General features: G+C 46.3%; 1 protein-coding gene across 6 annotated transcripts in view; it reads right to left on the reverse strand.

Annotated features, from left to right (window-relative positions):
• kalrna (kalirin RhoGEF kinase a) overlaps window positions 1-22,842 on the reverse strand; it is a 1,222,490-nt gene that overhangs the window by 289,042 nt on the left and 910,606 nt on the right. For all 6 annotated transcript variants that reach the window (XM_038789521.1, XM_038789520.1, XM_038789517.1 and 3 more), the window contains one exon: window positions 201-447. In XM_038789521.1, the coding sequence (XP_038645449.1) occupies window positions 201-447 (247 nt within the window). The remainder of the gene's footprint in view (window positions 1-200; window positions 448-22,842) is intronic.

Below are 22,842 nucleotides of genomic sequence, written 5' to 3' on the forward strand. Positions count from 1 at the left end.
TTCTGTGGTAAGGTGATCATTTAGGGCAGTAAAAGAGAAAGACATTCCTTGAACCTTTTACTGTTATTTTAAAGATTGAGGATGGCTTTGTTGCAGTGCTGTAAAACAAAGTCCTTCATGTGACCTTAAACTGAGTAATTGTTATTCAAACCTGACATTATTTTCCAAAGTAAAGAAAGCATTTAAAAAGCTGCATTTACCTTTTCCAGATGGAAAGAAGCACTCCATCTCCACACTGCTGCGGGAATGAGAAATGCAGAGGGTACTGCTGGGAACCAAACCTTCCAATGGAGGACTTCTATCTGTTGTACGAACTAAGCACCAGCCAGGCCTTTCACTTGGTCTCTCCAATAGCTCAACAGTCTGCCCTATTTGGATGCTGAGTTCACTGCTGTTGCTTGCTAAGAAGTCTTGTAGCACCACTGTCAATTCACAGCCACCGGAAAGCTGTTGGGGAAAAATAAAAATGTTTTGAGATATTACAGACGTTTGATTTAGAATAAGATCATTCAGTGATAAAAATTTGGCAAAAAGGATGAAATCTTTGAAGATTGTTGGATTTCCATTACATCAAGTTTGTTCTTTTTCAAAACTTTTTGATGAAATTAAATCATGTTTCCCTTTATGTGAACCAGTGACCATGGATCTGAAACATTAACACTCTTTTTCTGTCCACGGTGCTCCAGTCATGCCAAGTGCTGCCAGCATTTTCGGCTTTAGTTCAAAGCAAAATCAACATGGTTTGAAGATGCGATAACCCCTTTTCAAACCAGCTGACCAAGCAAAACTGACAATGAGTTTTAATAGCTAATGGTATGGACTAAATTCTTCCATCCCTGAAATCAGGCTGTTGAAATTCCTTATTGATCAGCTTATCAGCCATTTCCCACTCTAGAAATATCCAGAGCGGGATTATCCGTCAGTGGGATTTCTCTGCCCCGCCGGCAGCACACCCACGCCCGCTCGTTTCCCGCCGGCGTGGGGTGGCCCACAATAGGAAACTCCATTGGCCGGCTGTGGGAACAGAGAATCCCGCTGCCGGCGGGAGTGCACTGCGCCTGAAAAAGGGCAGGATGGAGAATCCCGCCCAATTCTGCAAATCACACATCTTGCAGGATTTACTGTTTCTCAAATTAGTTGAGGTTGCATGCTGGTGTTAGCACACCAGGTGCTTGCAATCAATTGCATCAAGCCAAACTATTTGTATTTCTTCACGAGATGAAGTTTAGGCTGTGACAAGGAAAAACAATTCCAAGCTGTTTCTGAACAACACAATCCTTTAGGGTGGTGTCTTTTATTAACAGAATGTTGTTGATCAGATAAATGGCTCTCCCACTCTTGATGACATTCACAGCCCTTTAAAGCTGGCAACCGCCAAAGAGTGTTGCAAGTCCAGATTTGGGACCCAGATATGGTACTGAACTGCACTGATCTGATAAGGTTTATTTTAAGAACTGCATAAGTTGCAAGTTTCTGTTCTAGCATGGCTGCCAAGATTATATGGTTACTATGAAAATCGTATTTAGATTTTCAGGATTACAATTCTGAAACTTGTTCTGAAACCCATATAAAATGAAGCATTCTTAACAGATAACATTGAAATCCATGATTTATCTTGTCAGACAAAAGTGTCAGTCTCTGAAAATCAAAAGCAACTCCAATAGATCCCTGTTGTAAACTTGGCGACAAAAGTTAACAAAAGTTATAAACACGGTTTGGAATCCAGATGGACCAGGTTCCAGCTTTAAATCACGGTTTCTAAGACGGCCTTTTGCAGGGTTGAACCCTCACCTACCTCGAAAAGACTAACCGACATAAAGAAGGTTAGACCTCCCTATTGTTGAGCGTTTCCACTCCTAGATCTTTAGTTAGAACCTGGCATAATCATGACACAAAGTATTCTTGGACTCAGCAGGCATATTTTATCTGGGAGGGGGGGGGGGGGGCTTGTGGGACAATGGATTTTTAAAACAACCCCTCCACCAATATGCACTAGGATGTCAATTACAATATTCCAGAGGATCACAGAACACAGCACTCCTCCATCCGCGGCCAAACAACAATGGATGCAATCTACGAGCCTCATCTTGTCTGACTTGGTGCCGCGACAAGGCCGCTAAATCTCACAAGGTGCCACTCGGGAGATTTAGGATGCTCGTGACGCCCTGCGAGATCTGATCCTCAATGGGCGAGATCCAGATTTGTATATTCAAGTGAATAGTTAGTTTCACTTGAATATGTCTATGTCGAAGTTACCCAAGACACGGGATTGAACGACCTCGCCTCGAGACCCCACTTAGCACTGATTTCCACAAATGTGGACAGGCGTAACAGAACACGGGAGGTTTCCCAGCAATCGTAGGCTCCCAGGTTTTGTGCACTGGGCCCGATGCCATCCTGGCACCTTGACATTGCTACCCCGGCTGCCCAGATGGCACTATCAGGCTAGCATGGGTACTGCCAGGGTGCCAGGCTGGCAGTGCCAAGGTGTCAATATTTCAGGTTTTCCACACGCAAGGGATCAAGCACAGGGGTGCCCTGCCCTTGAGGTGGGGTGCGGGTGGGCTCGAGGACTCCCTAATTGGTAAGTTGGGGTGTTGGAGGGAGGGAGGTGCCAGAGCCGAGTTCATTAGTGCAGGAAATTAGTACGTCCGACCTCGGCAGGGAATTTCTTGCTGAGGCCTGAAAAAGAAGCAGAGTCCCAATTAATAGCGAGGTTGTTTTTGGCACTGGAAGCACCAGGAAATAACCCACCAAGCGTGCCCAAAATGGGAGTCTGTTTTTTCTCCATTAAATACTGACCCGTGAACATTAGCAAGGAACACAGAGACATACGTCTTTGCAGCTTAACTGTGAGGCTTGTGTCCTGGAAACTTCCTGGGCTTTGTATACTTTAACAACACGGGAGATGATGGTTAAGGTCACTAGACTAGTAATCCACCAGCCCCTTGCCATGGGGACATAGACTCAAAGCTCACTGTGGTGATATGCATCACTGTATATACACAAGGCGTTAATGTAAAAACACTACAACTAAGTAAACACTAGAAGGAGCACCAGAGATGTCATGATATGCAAACATGCAGCTAATGAACACTTAGACTAGGACACACCCAGAGGTGGCATTACCACAAGGGGCCATTACACAACCCATGTAAAAGGACAGGGTACACATGCTCTGCCTCTTTCCACAGACAGACATCTAGAGAGTACATCAGGGTTGATCAGAAGTATCACACCCAGCACATGGCTTAGAGCAAGCTGGTACAGTTAGACTGAGTTACTACAGTTAGATTAGCAGGAGAGTCAAACTCATTTAAGAACTGTGTTACTAGTTCAATAAACATATTGAACTCATTAAAAAGTCTTGACCTTCCTTTGTGTCAAAGCATACATCAAGGAAGCAGCTTATGCTACATGAAGAAGCATTACACAACATGGTACCAGTAGTGCCTGTTCAATCTATTTAGTTCAACTCAACAAGATCTGTGACAACCAGCAACAGCACCCAAGCAAGATGATCGAGATTCCGGTTCCTCAGCAACTCACAGGTACCACGGCAATCTTAGTGCAAACTGGCGGGTATTCAAGCAGAGATTTCAGCTTTACCTGGAAGTAGCTGACCTAAATGGCATGGCCAATGCTAAAAAGATAGCTCTTCAACTCAGGTAGAATACTCTACGAGGTAGGGATGCAAGAGAAGCAAACGGCATTTTTGATTGGCAGCCATCTTGCGCGTATACAGCTGGCCCAGTCCACACATGCGCAGTTCCCCAGAAGATGCGAAAACAATCCGCGCATGGGCAGTTGCGAAAAGAGCACACAGTAAAGGAAAAGTGATTTGCGCATGCGCAATCCATTCCTACGCTTTATGTCACGAGCGTCATGACGTCAGAGGCCCTGGACCACGCCCACTTACAGCGGAAATATGCAAAAATAGTGAAGAAGAGCTTTAAAGCCAGAAACCACAATTCTTTCACCTCGAAAGACAGCACAATGCCTGAACTTTGACCAGTAGATGAAAATAACCTCTACCAAACCCTGCAACAAGCATATGCACCGGCCAAAGAGATGACTTGGTCCTTCAAGACTATGACTCAGAAGATGATTTCATCATTGGATGTAGCGAGCACCGAAACAAATCCAAACCGCAACAAGATGATTTGTACATTGAAGCATCCTACACAAACATGGATGTGTTTTTCGGATTTGAGGATCCTCAGCCCAGCATAGATGACATCCCGATCCATGAGTCCAGGATTCTGCTGCGGCCTGACGGCAAGAGACAGAGAGCGGTACAAGCCCACAGAGAGTGGCCTGATACCACACCAGTGGTCCACGCACCACAAAGAGTCCCCTACTCCACACAGAGAGCGATGAAAGACTCCACAACAAGACCACTACACAACTCCGTTGAGAGCGCACAGATCGACTCCACAGCGAGACCACTGCACAACTCCACAGTGAACGATGCCAGACTCCACAGAGAGAGTGACACAAGCCTCCACACTGAGCTCGTTGACAGTCTCCACAATGGAAGCAACCCAAGACTCCACAGTGCAGTCCATGACTGAACAAGACCATGAAGGTCTATCCACCTTATCTGAGCAACGAGCAGCAGATGATGCAAATCTGTCAAGTTCACGTGAACAACAGAAAGACTATGACAGTCTACCCAGATTACTTGAGCCACCAAAAGACTCTGACAGTCTACCCAGCTCATCTAACCAACAAGACGACACTGCAGGTCTACCCAATGTATGTGAGACAAGTGACGAAGGCATCACAATTCCCATATAAGATATGCAACATCACAGCGAGACTGACAGGTCTCAGCTCACATTCACAGAGGCACTCGACAATCCAAGTGAAACTACCCGTGAGTCCAGTGCGACCACGACAATTGAAACCTCATCCACTCGAGCCTCTCCACAAGAAAATGAAATCTTGAACATTTTGACTCCGGACGAGGAGCATCAAGAAACCAAAGATGATTCCAGTGAACCTGAAATGATTCCAACAGAGGACCATCAAGAAACCAAAGATGATTCAGGTGAACCAGAACGGACTCCAGACGGGGAGCATTGACAAACCGAAGATGATTCCAGTGAACCGGACATGACTCCACACGGGGAGCACCGAGGAATCAAAGACGAAACGCTCAATGAAACAGCAGATGCCACAAAAGACACTGACAGAAGTAACTCGGTGAAGGACTCGAATTCTCCACTCGAAATGGTCATTGAGTGCAGCAAACAACAACAAAACCTACAAAAACAACAACACAGACAACAACAAGAAGTGTAACGAGCTGTGAAAAGCGAGCACTTTTCCAGGAGACACATCCGGAGTGAGACTCATACAGAGTGAGAGATGTAAACTTGGTAATTTGGTGCAGTGAGGTAAATCAGCAAAGGTAAGTGGAAAATCTAATTCTGCTGTTTTTCAGTTAAAAGTGCAGTGTGGAGCTTAGTGTCTGATTGGTTGAAGCTAGGTTTTTTTTTGAGTCATCGGTTAGCTGAGGTCTGTATAAAAGACAGACAGAGAGCGCACACAGTAAGCGAGCACTTTTCCAGGAGACACATCTGGAGTGAGACTCATACAGAGTGAGAGATTTAAACTTGGTAATTTGGTGCAGTGAGGTAATTCGGTGCAGAGTGTGAGGAGGTGCTCTTTAACCCTGGTAAGTGACTGATAAGTAGTCTCTCTTTTTCTTTTCATTGTCTAATTTATTTATTTTTATTTTGAAATTCTAGTTGTTTAAGTTTACCAAGGGTTTAAGACATGGCAGGAGATCCCAGACCCGTGTCATGCTCCTCGTGTGCGATGTGGGAGCTCAGGAACACGTCCACTGTCCCTGGCTCCTTCACGTGCAAGAAGTGTGTTCAGTTGCAGCTCTTGTTAGACCGCTTGACGGCTCTGGAGCTGCGGATGGACTCACTTTGGAGCATCCGCGATGCTGAGGAGGTCGTGGATAGCACGTTTAGCGAGTTGGTCACACCGCAGGTGAAGGTTACTGAGGGAGATAGAAAATGGGTGACCAAAAGAAAGAGCAAGAGTAGGAAGGCAGTGCAGGTGTCCCCTGCGGTCATCTCCCTGCAAAACAGATATACCGCTTTGGATACTGTTGAGGGAGATGGCTCACCAGGGGAAGGCAGCAGCAGCCAGGTTCATGGCACCGTGGCTGGCTCTGCTGCACAGCAGGGCAGGAAGAAAAATGGCAGGGCTATAGTGATAGGGGACTCGATCGTAAGGGGAATAGACAGGCGGTTCTGTGGACGCAATCGGGACTCCAGGATGGTATGTTGCCTCCCTGGTGCAAGGGTCAAGGATGTCTCGGAGCGGCTGCAGGACATTCTGGGGGGGGAGGGTGAACAGCCAGCTGTCGTGGTGCACATAGGCACCAACGATATAGGTAAAAAACGGGATGAGGTCCTACAAGCGGAATTCAGGGAGTTAGGAGTTAAACTAAAAAGTAGGACCTCAAAGGTAGTAATCTCAGGATTGCTACCAGTGCCACGAGCTAGTCAGAGTAGGAATGTCAGGATAGATAGGATGAATGCGTGGCTCGAGAGATGGTGCAAGAGGGAGGGATTCAAATTCCTGGGGCATTGGGACCGGTTCTGGGGGAGGTGGGACCAGTACAAACCGGATGGTCTGTACTTGGGCAGGACTGGAACCGATGTCCTAGGGGGGTGTTTGCTAGAGCTGTTGGGGAGGGTTTAAACTAATGTGGCAGGGGGATGGGAACCAATGCTGGAAGTTGGAAGGTAGTAAAACAGGGACAGAAACAAAAGGAAGTAAGGGGAAAAGTGCAAGGCAGAGAAGACATAGTCAGAAATCCATAAGGGCGACAGTACAAGGTACAGTGACTGAGGGGAGCACAGTGAATAGGCCCAGTAATAACAAAAGGAATAAAACTGGAGATGTTAAGATTCAAAACAGAGGGAAAAAAACCAACATAAGTGTACTTTACCTGAATGCTCGTAGTATTCGGAATAAAGTAAATGAGTTGGTGGCACAAATCATCGTAAATGACTATGATTTAGTGGCCATTACTGAAACATGGTTAAAGGATGGTCACGACTGGGAGTTAAATATCCGAGGGTATCAAACTATTCGGAAGGACAGAGTGGATGGTAAGGGAGGTGGTGTTGCTCTGTTATTTAAGGATGACATCCGGGCAATAGTAAGGGATGACATCGGTGCTATGGAGGATAAGGTTGAATCCATTTGGGTGGAAATCAGGAATAGTAAGGCGAAAAAGTCACTGATAGGAGTAGTCTATCGGCCACCAAATAGTAACGATATGGTGGGGCAGGCAATAAACAAAGAAATAACTGATGCATGTAGAAATGGTACAGCAGTTATCATGGGGGATTTTAATCTACATGTCCATTGGTTTAACCATGTCGGTCAAGGCAACCGTGAGGAGGAGTTTATAGAATGTATCCGCGATAGTTTCCTAGAACAGTATGTAATGGAACCTACGAGGGAACAAGCGGTCCTAGATCTTGTCCTGTGTAATGAGACAGGATTGATTCATGATCTCATAGTTAGGGATCCTCTCGGAAGGAGCGATCACAATATGGTGGAATTTAAAATACAGATGGAGGGTGAGAAAGTAAAATCAAATACTAGTGTTTTGTGTTTAAACAAAGGAGATTACAAGGGGATGAGAGAAGAACTAGCTAAGGTAGACTGGGAGCTAAGACTTTATGGTGGAACAGTTGAGGAACAGTGGAGAACCTTCCAAGCGATTTTTCACAGTGCTCAGCAAAGGTTTATACCAACAAAAAGGAAGGACGGAAGAAAGAGGGAAAATCGACCGTGGATATCTAAGGAAATAAGGGAGAGTATCAAATTGAAGGAAAAAGCATATAAAGTGGCAAAGATTGCTGGGAGATTAGAGGACTGGGAAATCTTTAGGGGGCAACAGAAAGCTACTAAAAAAGCTATAAAGAAGAGTAAGATAGAGTATGAGAGTAAACTTGCTCAGAATATAAAAACAGACAGTAAAAGTTTTTACAAATATATAAGACAAAAAAGAGTGGCTAAGGTAAATATTGGTCCTTTAGAGGATGAGAAGGGAGTTTTAATAATGGGAAATGAGGAAATGGCTGAGGAACTGAACAGGTTTTTTGGGTCGGTCTTCACAGTGGAAGACACAAATAACATGCCAGCGACTGTTAGAAATGAGACTATGACAGGTGAGGACCTTGAGAGGATTGTTATCACTAAGGAGGGAGTGATGGGCAAGCTAATGGGGCTAAAGGTAGACAAGTCTCCTGGCCCTGATGGAATGCATCCCAGAGTGCTAAAAGAGATGGCTAGGGAAATTGCAGATGCACTAGTGATAATTTACCGAAATTCACTAGACTCTGGGGTGGTCCCGGTGGATTGGAAATTAGCAAACGTGACGCCACTGTTTAAAAAAGGAGGTAGGCAGAAAGCAGGAAATTATAGGCCAGTGAGTTTAACTTCGGTAATAGGGAAGATGCTGGAATCTATCATCAAGGAAGAAATTGCGAGGCATCTGGATAGAAATTGTCCCATTGGGCAGACGCAGCATGGGTTCGTTAAAGGCAGGTCATGCCTAACTAATTTAGTGGAATTTTTTGAGGACATTACCAGTGCAGTAGATAACGGGGAGCCGATGGATGTGGTATATCTGGATTTCCAGAAAGCCTTTGACAAGGTGCCACACAAAAGGTTGCTGCATAAGATAAAGATGCATGGCATTAAGGGTAAAGTAGTAGCATGGATAGAGGATTGGTTAATTAATAGAAAGCAAAGAATTGGGATAAATGGGTGTTTCTCTGGTTGGCAATTAGTAGCTAGTGGTGTCCCTCAGGGATCCGTGTTGGGCCCACAATTGTTCACAATTTACATTGATGATTTGGAGTTGGGGACCAAGGGCAATGTGTCCAAGTTTGCAGATGACACTAAGATGAGTGGTAAAGCGAAAAGTGCAGAGGATACTGGAATTCTGCAGAGGGATTTGGATAGGTTAAGTGAATGGGCTCGGGTCTGGCAGATGGAATACAATGTTGACAAATGTGAGGTTATCCATTTTGGTAGGAATAACAGCAAACGGGATTATTATTTAAACGATAAAATATTAAAGCATGCCGCTGTTCAGAGAGACTTGGGTGTGCTAGTGCATGAGTCACAGAAGGTTGGTTTACAAGTGCAACAGGTGATTAAGAAGGCAAATGGAATTTTGTCCTTCATTGCTAGAGGGATGGAGTTTAAGACTAGGGAGGTTATGTTGCAATTGTATAAGGTGTTAGTGCGGCCACACCTGGAGTATTGTGTTCAGTTTTGGTCTCCTTACTTGAGAAAGGACGTACTGGCACTGGAGGGTGTGCAGAGGAGATTCACTAGGTTAATCCCAGAGCTGAAGGGGTTGGGTTATGAGGAGAGGTTGAGTAGACTGGGACTGTACTCGTTGGAATTTAGAAGGATGAGGGGGGATCTTATAGAAACATTTAAAATTATGAAGGGAATAGATAGGATAGATGCGGGCAGGTTGTTTCCACTGGCGGGTGACAGCAGAACTAGGGGGCATAGCCTCAAAATAAGGGGAAGTAGATTTAGAACTGAGTTTAGGAGGAACTTCTTCACCCAAAGGGTTGTGAATCTATGGAATTCCTTGCCCAGTGAAGCAGTTGAGGCTCCTTCATTACATGTTTTTAAGGTAAAGATAGATAGTTTTTTGAAGAATAAAGGGATTAAGGGTTATGGTGTTCGGGCCGGAAAGTGGAGCTGAGTCCACAAAAGATCAGCCATGATCTAATTGAATGGCGGAGCAGGCTCGAGGGGCCAGATGGCCTACTCCTGCTCCTAGTTCTTATGTTCTTATGTTCTTATGTAACAAATGCTCCAACGTCAACAACAAGCACAACAAAACCAACAACGCTGGAACAACGACTGGTACAACATGGTACAACTCTGCAAATGCAGGACACTGCCAGCACAACTCAAGACAATGGCAAGTGTGCAGACATACCATGGCATGATAACGCATCTTACAAATTCACGCTTGCTGCACTACAAACAAGCAGACCAGCTTTCAAGGCAGCTGACATACAGCATCAATACCGCAAACACAGACACCAGTCCAGGTCAGACAGGAAAGAGGACATCAAGAATCGATACCACAAGCATTGACAAAACAAGAGTCCAAATCAGACAACAAAGTGATTTGATCATTTGAACACCTCCTGATGACTTCTTGGTACCTTAAGCACAGGGACGCTGACAGCGTTCACAAGGAAATGACAACATCAACACTTCAATAACAAAAGAAGAAAGCCAATCGACCATTTAAATTTGTGAACTTTGGACTCAAATATTATTTGGTATTGTATAATCATCACTGTCATCGTGACTTGTACATGTCATCACTTATCTACACTATTTTGTTCAACTTTCTTTAACCAAGTACCGAAAATATGCAACACGAGAAAAGGGTGGGGGGGGGGGGGGGTGGTGATACGCATCACTGTATATACGCAAGGGGTTAATGTAAAAACACTACAACTAAGTAAACACTAGAGGGAGCACCAGAGAAGTCATGATATGCAAACATGCAGCTAATGAACACTTAGAATAGCACACAACCAATGAGCAGTCAAGACACCCAGAGGTGGCATTACCACAAGGGGCCATTACACAACCCATATAAAAAGGACAGGGTACACATGCTCTGCCCCTTCCACAGACAGGCATCTAGAGAGTACATTAGGGTTGATCAGAAGCATCACACCCAGCACGTGGCTTAGAGCAGACTGGTTTAGTTAGACTGAGTTACTACAGTTAGATTAGCAGAAGAGTCATTTAAGAACTGTGTTAATAGTTCAATAAACATATTGAACTCATTACAAAGTCTGGACCTTCCTTTGCCAAAGCATACATCAAGGAAGCAGCTTATGCTACACGAAGAAGCATAACACAACACTCACCACAGCAGCTGGAATGTAAAGCTAGTCTCAGTAATAGTAACCATGACTCACACCAAATGTTGTAAAATGTCCTCCATGGGGCAAAATCTGCAGTCTTTACCTGGTCTTGCCTACATGTGATCCACATCAATGTGGATGACTCTTAATTGTCCTCTGAAATGACCCAGCAAGCCACTCAATTCAGAGGCAGTTAGGAATGGGCAACAATTTCAGGCCCAGCCAACGATGCCCACATCCTGAAAAAGGGAAGAATAGAAATTGTAGGTCTATTCTACTCATACCATATGACCACTTGACTACTCTTCAAAGGGTCACAGCAAGTCCCACACTCTCATCGTCTACATTGGTTCCTGGTCCAGGATAAGGGTTCTTACCTTTATGTTCAATCCCTCTATGCCTTTGCTTCTCTTTATTTCTGTAAAGTCCTCCAGTCAATGCCCCCAGCTTGTGACACCTCGCGAGATCTGTGTGTTCCTCCAATTCTGGAATTGAGTGCATCCCTAATTTCTTTCATCCCATCATTGATAACTGTCCCTTCACCTTCCTGGGCCACAAGCACGGTGATTCCCGACTAAACCTCTCTTCCTTTAAAACTGCTCTCCGTGGACAGTCAGCTCTTTACAGGACTCAATTGTCTGATAATGCTCTTGCGAATGTTAAAGGCACCATATAAAAGCAAGTTCTTGTACATTAACAATATAAATACCATTGATGGCTGGATCCTAAATATCAGTTTGATCCTTGAACTCCAGACACAAAATACTGGAAAATGAAAGGGGATGACTGGGTACATCTGGCAGTTGGATTTCCAGGAGCATTACATTTTTGGAACGAGGGGGCAGGAGGATTAAGAAAAGAATGAATAATTTAGGAAAAAACAGGAACGTTGCAGCGGCTTTCAATTGTAATCAGGGTGTAATTTAGCAGATTCCACAAATAAATTAAAAACAAGATTTATAGGGAAAATGTATTTAGCCAGTGTTTGCCATGTTGTCCTGTTAGCATCACTTCCATTTCTGGTCAATGGACCTAAATCGAAACAAAGGAAACTATGAAGGTTCGAGAGGCAAGTTGGACGTGATAAAGCTTCATTAAAAGACATTACATTGGATGGGCAATGGCTAATATTTAAGGAACAAATGAATGCTTTGCAACAGTTCTGCATTCCTTTTTTGTGCAGAACCATAACAAGAAAAGTGGCCCAACCATGGCTAACGAAGGAAAGTAAGGATAGTATTAGATTCAAAGAGGGATCAGATAAAGTTGTTAGAAAAAGCTGTACGCCCAAGGATTGAGAACAGTTTAGAATTCAGCAAAGGAGGACCTGGAGATTGATTAAGAGGGGGGAAATAGAGCATTGGAGTAAACTTGCAAGCCACTTAAAAGGGAACTGCAAAAGCTTCTATACGTATGTAAAGATAACAAGGTTAGTGAAGACAAAAGTAGGTCCCTTACAGCTCGAAATGGGTGAATTTATAAATCGAAAACAGAGAAATAACAGCTCAATTAAACAACTACTTTCGTCCTGTCTCCTTGGAAAGACAAAACAATGGGCGAAATTCTCCGACCCCCAGCAGGGTCGGAGAATCGGCTGGGGCCGCCGAAAATCCGGCCCCTGCCGTGGCAGAGATTCTCCACCACCCGGGAATTTCCGGGGGCGGGAATCATTCCCCTCCGATCGGCGTGACATCCGCGCCGATCGGCGAGGCCCCTGCGGCGATTCTCCGGCCCGCGATGGGCCGAAGTCCCGCTGCTGGGAGGCCTCTCCCGCCGCCGAGGTTTGAACCACCTCGGGTGGCGGCGGGATCGGTGGCGCGACCGGGCCCCCGGGGTCCTGGGGGGGGGGGGCGCGGAGCGATCGGCCCCGGGGGGTGCCCCCCGATCAGAGGGCAGGCCAGTGCCTTTGGGGCACTCTTTCTCCTCCGCCTCCACCATGGCAGAAGCGGAAGAGAATCCCTCAGCGCGCATGCGCCGGTGGTGAGCCGCTGACGTCACCACCGGCGCATGCGCAAACCGGCGAAGGCCTTTCGGCCAGCCACGGCGCCGGGCAGCGGGCCTGAAAGACCGCTGGTGCCGGTTTTGGAGCCAATCGGCATTGTGCCAACTGCTCCGGAGCTGGCCTAGCCCCCAAAGGTGCGGAGAATTCAGCACCTTTGGAGAAGCATGACGCCGGAGTGGTTGGCGCCACTCCCCTACGCCGGGACCCCCCGTCCCGCCGGGTAGGGGAGAATGCCGTCCATGGTCCCAGAAATGCTAGGGAATCAAGAGTCTGGTGAGGAGGAATTGAAGGAAATTAGTATTATAAAAAATAGTGCTGGAGCAATTAATGGAATTGAATGCCGATAAATCCCGAGGGCATGATAATCTACATCCCAGGGTACTAAAGGAGGTTACCATGGAAATAATGGATGCATTAGTTGTCATCTTCCAAAATTCTGTACGTTCTGGAACAGTCCCAGCAGATTGGAGGGTGGTACATGTAACCCTACTATTTATAAAAAGGAAGGGAGAAAAAGAAGAATTATAGACCGTTAGCCTAATTTAAGTAAATCATAGAAATCATATCATCCCGACAGTGCAGAAGGAGGCCATTCGGCTCATCGAGTCTGCACTGGCCCTTACTCCAATAGAGCACACTACTAAGGGTAGCAGGGTAGCATGGTGGTTAGCATAAATGCTTCACAGCTCCAGGGTCCCAGGTTCGATTCCCGGCTAGGTCACTGTCTGTGTGGAGTCTGCACGTCCTCCCCCTGTGTGCGTGGGTTTCCTCCGGGTGCTCCGGTTTCCTCCCACAGTCCAAAGATGTGCGGGTTAGGTGGATTGGCCATGCTAAATTCCCCGTAGTGTCCTAATAAAAAGTAAGGTTAAGGGGGGGGTTGTTGGGTTACGGATATGGGGTGGATACGTGGGTTTGAGTAGGGTGATCATGGCTTGGCACAACATTGAGGGCCGAAGGGCCTGTTCTGTGCTGTACTGTTCTATGTTCTATGTTCTATCTCGGCCCAATCCCCCGCCCCTCTATCCGTAACCCCACCAAATCTTTTGGTCAATATTAACAAGGCCAATTCACCTAACCAGTACATCTTTGGACTGTGGGAGGAAACCACAGTACCCGGAGGAAACCCATGCAGACACTGGGAGAATGTGTCCACAGTCACCCGAGGTCAGAATCAAACCCGGGTCCCTGGTGCTGTGAGGCAGCAGTGATAACTACTGTGCTACCATGCCGCCCGAGTAGCAGGAAAAATGCTTAGAAAATATCAACAGGATTAGATAAAGCCAATGATTTATGAAAGGGAAATCCTGTTTGACAAATGTACTGGAGTTTTTTGAGGATCTAACTAGTAGAACACTAAGGTTGAACCAGAGGATGTGGTGTATTTGAGTTTTCAGAAAGCTTTTTATAAAGTCCCACATAAAAGGGACTTTTGATAAAGTCCCACATAGTGTGCAAAGCTCAAGCACATGGGCTTGGTGTAATATATTGGCATGGATTTAGAATTGGTTAGCAGACAGGAAACAGAGAGTTGGAATAAATGAACCTTTGTTGAAGTGGTAGGTGGCGACTAGCAAGCTACTGCAGGGATTGGTGTTTGAGCCCCAGCTAGTCATAAAAAATATCAATGATTTGGATAAGGGAACCAAATGCAATATTTCCAAGTTTGCTCACAATACCAAACTAGGTGAAAATGTGAGTGGTAAGGAAGATACAAAGAGGCCTCAAGGTGATTTAGACAAGTTGAGTGAGTGGGCAAATACATGGCAGATGTGGTGTAACGTGGATAAATGTGCAGTTATCCACTTTGGACGGAGAAACAGAATGGCAGAGTGTTATTTAAATAGTGATAGATTGGAAACTGTTGTACAAAAGGGAGGCGTCCTTGTACACCAGCCACTGAAATCAAACATGCAGACGCATCAAGCAGTTCGGAAGGCAAATAGTATATTGGCCTTCATTGCAAGATATTTGAGTACAGGAGCAAGGATGTCTTACTGCAGCTGTACAGGGCCTTGGTGAGACCACACCTGCAGTTTTGATCTCCTTATCTGAGAAAGGATATACTTGCCACGGTGGGGTGTAGTGAAGGTTCACCAGACTAATTCCTGGGATGGCAGGGTTGTTGCACGAGAAGGGATTGGGTCGACTAGGTCAGTATTCACCGGAGTTTTAAAAAATGAGAAGGGATCTCATTAAAACATACACAATTCTGACAGGGCTGGACAGACTGGATACATGGACGAAGTTCCCCCTTGCTGGGGGCAGGGGGAAATCTAGAACAAGGGGTCACAGTCCCAGGATACAGGTAGGCCATTTAGGACTGGGGTGAGGAGAATTTCTTCACTGAGAGGGTGGTGAACCTTGGAATTCTCTACCACAGAAGGCCGTGGATGCCATGTAACTGAATATATTTAAGGAGGGAATAGATTTCTAGACACCAAAGACATCATGGGGTATGGGAAGAGTATGGCGTTGAGATAGAGGATTGGCTATGATCATATTGAATAGCGGAGCAGGCGGGAGGGGCTGAATAGCTGACTCCTGCTCCTATTTTCTATGTACATGTGTCTGCATGAGATGGGTGCGTTTGTGTTTGTGAAGGGTGAGTGTGAGAGGGGAGAGCGAGTGTGAGAGGGAACAGTGAATGCGAAAAGGGAGAGTTAGTCATCAACCATTCTGAGAGCGACAACTTCTAAACCATCTGAGACTTATTGATTCTTGTTATTTTTTATTATGTTACACTTGTTTGAAGTTGTTGGGGACGTTTGATTTAAAGGGGGAGAAAATGTTACATATTTAAATGGAGTCTTAGTAGATGCAGTAACCCCAGAGTATTAATATATGTGTTGTCAGGGGAAGTGATGTCACATGATGCTGGTGCGAGAAACTGCCAGACTGAAGAAGCAGCCTGTAGTGAATACACTTTGTAAATAAAGCTTTGTTGTTTTCTGTCGTCAGTTCTCCACAAAACACAATACCTACAAACAATAAGGAACCATTAGTCTGTTTTTGTGAAGTTAATTGAGGGCTAAGTATTGGACAGGGTAATAAGTTCGTGAATGACGCTTTGGTTGGTGGTGTGGCAGATAGTGTTAAGGATTTTCAGAAGATACAGCAGGACATAGATAGGTTGGAGACTTGGGCAGAGAAATGGCTAGTGGACAAATGTGAGGTAATGCATTTTGGTAGGTCTAATAGAGGGGAAATATACCATAAATAGCAAAACTCTTAGGAATATAGAAAGTCAGAGAGATCTGGGTGTGCATGTCCATAGATCTTTGAAGGTGGAACACCAGTGGACAAGGTAGTCAGGAAAGCATACGGAATGCTTGTCTTCATTGGACGGGGCATCGAGTATAAAAACTGGTAAGTCATGCTAGAGTTGTATAGAACCTTGGTAAGGCCGCACTTGGAATATTGCGCACACCTCTTGTCGCCACGCTACCAGAAGGATGTGGAGGCTTTGGAGAGGGTCCAGAGGAGGTTTGCCCGGATGTTGCCTGGTCTGGAGGCTGTTAGCTATGCGGAGAGGCTGAATAGACTCAGACCGTTTTCATCAGAATGACGGAAGTTGAGGGGTGACCTGATAGAGGTCTGCAAGATTATGAGGGGCATGAATAGAGGGTGGAGGGGTCAGTCACCAGGGGGCATAGGTTTAAGGTCTGTGGGGCAAAGTTTAGAGGAGAAGTGCGAGGCAGGTTATTTTACGCAGAGGGTGGTGAGTGCCTGGAACGTGTTGCCAGGGGAGGCAGATACATTAACGGTGTTCAAAAGACATCTTGACAAACATGGATAGGATGGGAATAGAGGGATACGGCACCAGTAAATGCTGAGTGTTTTTTTGCAAAGGTTGGTATCTTGACCGATGCGGGCTTGGAGGGCCGAAGGACCTGTTCCTGTGCTGTATTGTTCTTTGTTCTAGGACACTGGGCATAACTCTCCAACTCTTCGTTGAGATGGTGCCATGGAATATTTTACATCTACCCGAGGTGGTAGACATCTCGGTTTAACATCTCATCTGAAAGATGGCACCTCCAACAGTACGGCCCTCCCTCACTACAGCACTGGAATGACATTAGATTTTATGTTCAAGCACTGGAGTAGAACTTGAACCCAGAACCGTGTGACTCAGAGGCACACTGACACTCAGATTAAAACAAGCAATGTTTAAACAGTTGTTCAATTCAATACTTGAAATGCAAACTGTACATCGGACTTTACATTGCTTTCAGCTCAAAGAGCCGTTGTTTGAAATGCAGCTTTTGCATCAGTTATGGTTTGTCAGTTCACATCTTGGGGCCCCTAAAATGACATATTACATCAGAGATTTAGATAGAGGCTGTAAATGAGGCCAAAAGTGAAGTTGATGTGTATTTAAGTAAACAAGTTCATTGGTTTCAATCATTTTCACAGGGATTGATGAACGATTGTAAGAAAAATGACCCACTACATTTATAGAATTTTATATGTAGACTACAAAAAGTTTGTACTTAGATTTGTTTGGTAGAATATATATTCACCTTCAAGCAAACAATGCAATAATTCTTGCAGACAATCCAAATTACTCTAAAGTACATGAAGATCAATGTTAACAATTCTGATAAGATGAATTCATTTAAGCATTTACCCAACAGATTAATTAAAAATAACCATTTACTTAAAACCAGCAATTGTTTTAAATAGCAAGTATTGGGGCAGCATGATAGAACAGTGGTTAGCATAGTTGCTTCACAGCTCCAGATCCCCAGGTTCGATTCCCGGCTTGGGTCACTGTCTGTAGGTTCTCCCGGTGTTGGTGTGGATTTCCTCCGGGTGCTCCAGTTTCCTCCCACAGTCCAAAGATGTGCAGGTTAGGTGGATTGGCCATGATAAACTGCCCTTAGTGTCCCAAAAAAAGGTTAGGTGGGGTTACGGGGATAGGGTGGAAGCATGGGCTTAAGTGGGGTGCTCTTCCCAAGGCTCAGTGCTGACTCGATGGGCCGAATGGCCACCTTCTGCACTGTAAATTCTATGACTCTATGATCTTCAGCATGCAAGTTATTCTAGTTTTATCAGCTTTCCCTGCACTTAATTCTGTGCAAGACCTGCCATTATAACTAAAATATTAAGTCCAAATTAAACAACCGTGGTACTATCAGGTCGAAATAATAACCTTCTTTTTCAGATTACATCTGATCAAGGCACAGAGATAACGCACTCGCTTGGAATTTCCAGGGTGGGCTAATAGGCACATGGGAAATGAATTCCCTTGCTTCCAATTAAGGGTAGAGAATTCTTGACTGGAATCCTGCCACAATAGAAAGGACAACTACTGAGTTGTAAGTACGTGGCATTGACCCGACATATAAGTCAATTCCATTTTCTCAGCCCCAAGAGCCATGCTTTTGCATGTACTCGGTGTTTAAGCCAACACAGGCTAGACTCACATCAGTAGTCAGCCTCGAAGGTTTACCTCACAAATGCATGTTTTGATTCACAGCAGCTCATAACTGGACACAAGGGATTAAGCAGGTGATACAGGCTATGTGATGATGATACACAGGGGGCGGGATTCTGTGATACTGAAGCTAAGTGTTGACGGCGTCAGAAACGGCGTCGCATTTCTCAATGGCGTCAACACGGCCTCGGGATCAGCAATTCTGGCCCTTACAGGGGGCCAGCACGGCACTGGAGCGGTTCACGCCACACCAGCTGCTGATCCCGGCGTCAACTGGGCGCCGAGGGATCCGCGCATGCGCAGTGGCACCGGCGCCAATGCGCGCATGCACAGTGGCTTCCTTCAATGCGCTGGCCCCGACGCAACATAGCGCAGGACTACAGGGACCGGCGCAGAAAAAAGGAGGCCCCCAACCAGAGAAGCCGGCCCGCAGATCGGTGGGCCCAGTTTGTGGGCCAGGCCACATTGGAGAATACCTCCACCCTATTCCTGTAACCCCACCTAATATTTTTTTTGGGACACTTAAAGGCAATTTATCACATTGGAGGCCCCTCCCAGGGTTGGACCTCCCTCCCTCCCCCCCCCCCCCCACACAGGCCACCCCCGACCCTTCCACGCCGAGTGTTCCGGCCGGCATGGAACAGGTGTGGACTCGGGTTTTTTACGATGGCCGCTGAGCCCATCCCAGGCCGAGAATCGGCAGGCTGCCGTGTAGAGCAACCACGCCGGCGTTAGTGGCGCCAGGCGTCGGGGCGGCGTAGTGCAATTCGTGCCAGTCACGGGGATTCTCTAGCCCGGCCCCGGGATAAGAGAATCCTGCCCAGGGTTTAAGACACATCCACATAGAGCAGATGGTACATGGCAAACAAAGAAGAAAAAGCAATTTTCCAAACAAAACAAATTAAGTACAAAGTTGGTTTCAAGCTAAAATGTGTAATATTTGTTAACTGTCAAATAACTGTGCTGCAGTGAGGGAATTTGGTATTAGTGAGAAACTTATGCCAGAATAGAAGAAGGAATTCCCCCCTCCCCCACTGCTGAAGAAGATGCCCAAGGTCAAAAGTACCATGACAACTGGGGCCATCCACTGGCCTATTCTGAGAAGCACGTGTCAGAAAGGGTCTTGAAAAACTGTCAGAAAAATGTCAAACTATCAGAACATCTCAATGCCAAAATGACAAGTTTACTGATGACTGATATAATTACTGATTCATCGTCAGAAGCGGCAAAAGCACAAGAACATATGCTGTCATATCAACAACATGGATGATACATCCATGAATTTCAATTTGTCCAGCAACTGAATGGAAAGGTTCAAAAACAGCACCAGTGAAAACACGATACAAGAAGGCAAGATTCACAGTGGTACAAGACTGCATAGTTGATGGAATGAAATTAAAGCTTCCGGTAATTGTCTGGTGTAAAGCTGTGCTGAAAATCAAGTTCCCTGCAGGATTTTTGTGCATGCCCATGACAATGACTGGTTGGATGAGGATGGAGTGAAATTGTGGATTGATGATTGTAGAATAAGCATCACAGTGGCATATGCAAATAAAGCAGCTTTTTAGTGTGGGATATGTTCAGACCCCATCTCGGAGATGAAATCATGAGGTGCCTACCAAAGAAATAACACCCAAATTGATCTAACAGCCATAATTTAACTTTTGGATGTTTGCCTCAACAAACCAGAGGCACCAATGACACTGGAAATCCCCTCCCTCCAGATGTCAGACTTATCTGTAACCCCTGCAGGAGCCAATCATGGATTAATAAACTCCACCAGAACAAAAATAGAAAAATGTAAAGTTAGATGAAATTCTCCTCTACCCGGTGGGGAGGGGCCCGACGTAGCGGAGTGGCGCCAACCACTCCGGAGTCGGGCCTCCCCAAAGGTGTGGAATTCTCACATTGTGGGGCTAGGCCCGCGCCGGAGCGGTTGGCACCACATCGACTGCCACCCAAACCGGCTCCAGCGGCCCTTGGCGCCCGCCGCCTGGTGCCGGGGCTGGCCGAAAGGCCTTCGCCGAAAGGCTGCCGCTGACATCACCACCGGCGCATGCGCGCTGGGGAATTCTCTTCCGCCTCCGCCATGGTGGAGGCCGTGGCGGAAGAAAAAGAGTGCCCCCACAGCATTTCCCACAACATTAAACAAGGGATAAAAAAGGGGTAGCTACCAGCAACAAAAGTTTTCAGGATAAAAGAGGACCAACATACAACCATTAGTCCATATTCCTCCTGGTCTTGCAAGGATATTAGGGGACAGGGCAATGTTGCTTCAGAAACAAATACATTGCCTCTCTGTGAAAGACTCATCCACAACGAGGAGGACATTCATTAAACTAATGTATCAGACCACGTGGAGGAGGCCGTTAGTCCATGTGGAGGAAGCTGCCCAACTCCCCCATCAGGCCTCCTTCCAAATTGAAGAAGGCTCCGACAATGCAAAGACACGGAGGGGGGGGCGATTCTCCCAAATGGAGCCCACATGTTCGTGCTGTCGTGAACGCCAACGCGTTTCACGACGGCACAAAACGAGCATGGGGACAACTGATTCTGGCCCCCACAGAGGGCCAACACGCCGCTCCAGCCTCCCTTCCCGGTGCCAAATAGGCGCCGTGCCAACTAGCGCATGCACGAACATGTGGGCTCCATTTGGGAGAATCGCCCCCCCCTCCATGTCTTTGCATTGTCGGAGCCTTCTTCAATTTGGAAGGAGGCCTGATGGGGGAGTTGGGCAGCTTCCTCCACATGGACTAACGCGGGGGACTGCTTACGTGCACCGGCCCTGACTCAACATGGTGTCGGTGTTCAGGGGCCGGCTGCGCAGGAAAGTAGGCCTGGGGGGGTGGGGGGGGGGGGGGAATAGGCCGGACCGCCGATCGGTGGGCCCCGATCGTGGGCCAGCCCCCATCGGAGGCTCCCCTGGGGACGGAGCCCCCCTCCCCGCCCCACAGGCCGCCCCCGAACACTTCACGCAGAGTTCCCGCCGGCAACGACCAGGGGTGAACGGCGTCGGTGGGACTCTCCGCGCAGCCACTCGGCCCATCTGTGCCGGAGAATCGGCAGCCCCGCCGATTCCAGCGGCCTGTGGCTGGCGCCGCGTCAAACACGCCGGTGCAAATGGCGCTGATTCTTCACACCTTGGAGAATCATGCGACGGCATCAAGGCATCGTGGCGTGGGTGCGGTGATTCTCCAGCCCGGCATGGGGCTCGGAGAATCGCCCCTATAATATACAGACTCTCACTTCAACAAATCAAAACAGGGATAAATCATTCACACTCAGGCATGTACCGCCACTCATTTCTCCTTACCCCAGTGACACTAAAAACGCCAACCATAAAAAATAAAAAGGAACCCGGTCCTCTCCAGGATACATGATCTACACAGACCTTTGACTGAGACAAGTACAGATTCTCAAAATTCAAAACACAAAAAAAAAAGGATAATGCAAAATAAAAGCCCAAAAGAATTAGCTCTAACTGGGGTTATCTTCAATCCGAGTGAGGACTAATCTAACTCTACCACCCATGACTCCAACCATCCACCCCATCACAGCTCCACTCATCATCTCTAGAAACAAAGTAAGGGGTATCTAAAATGCACTCCCTTCTCATGGATGCAAGGATTACAGGACAAAAAAAGGATAAGGCTGTGGCAACCACATACCACTTTACCAATTCAATATGGTTCTTGCTAAAACAGGATAACAAATGGCCAAAATGTGCTCAAACATCGTACAACCTTGTAAGGAGAAAATACAATAACATGAAATCAACAGCATAATTGCAAGGGAATAACGTCCAGGATTAGTGAGCACGAAAAATTTGTCCCACCAAGCCAAGATCATCATCCAGAACTTCATTCAAAATGACGGTTATCATCCCGCTGCGTACAGCACCACCGAGGTGTAGGCCCACTCACCAACTAAACTGTCACTGTAAACTGGGCCCACCCTAGTCACCCAATTAAGTGACAATTCTCTCTCATTCAAATTGGATCTTCACCACCAAACTTCATCTGGTACCATTCAAAGACATAGCGCACAACATATAACCCAAAAGAAAATTATGCACAACATATAACCCAAAAGAAAATTATGGAGTGTGCATTGTATAAAATAAAAGATTAAAAAATGAGTGGAGTTAGCGCTCGCAAATACGCAGCTGCTCCTGTGTTCCCATCATGTGACACCCCCCCCGGAAGGAATTTTGGAGGTTTCAGAGGTCGATATATATGCTGCGAGCTACGGTACCTGGAGAAGTTTCCTTCCAATTGTTGGGAACTGTGTGCAGCTTCTTTTTCCAATTAACTATCAAGGCCTACTCAGCTGATCCTTGGATCTGAAATGTCAAGGCTTAATAGCTAACTCCTGTGCCAAACATTCAATGAAGGCAAACAGCAGGAAACACAGCATGAGCAATGTTCCCCACAGTTTGG

The sequence above is a fragment of the Scyliorhinus canicula genome, chromosome 2 (assembly GCF_902713615.1).
Source record: "Scyliorhinus canicula chromosome 2, sScyCan1.1, whole genome shotgun sequence".
Lineage (NCBI taxonomy): Eukaryota > Metazoa > Chordata > Chondrichthyes > Carcharhiniformes > Scyliorhinidae > Scyliorhinus > Scyliorhinus canicula.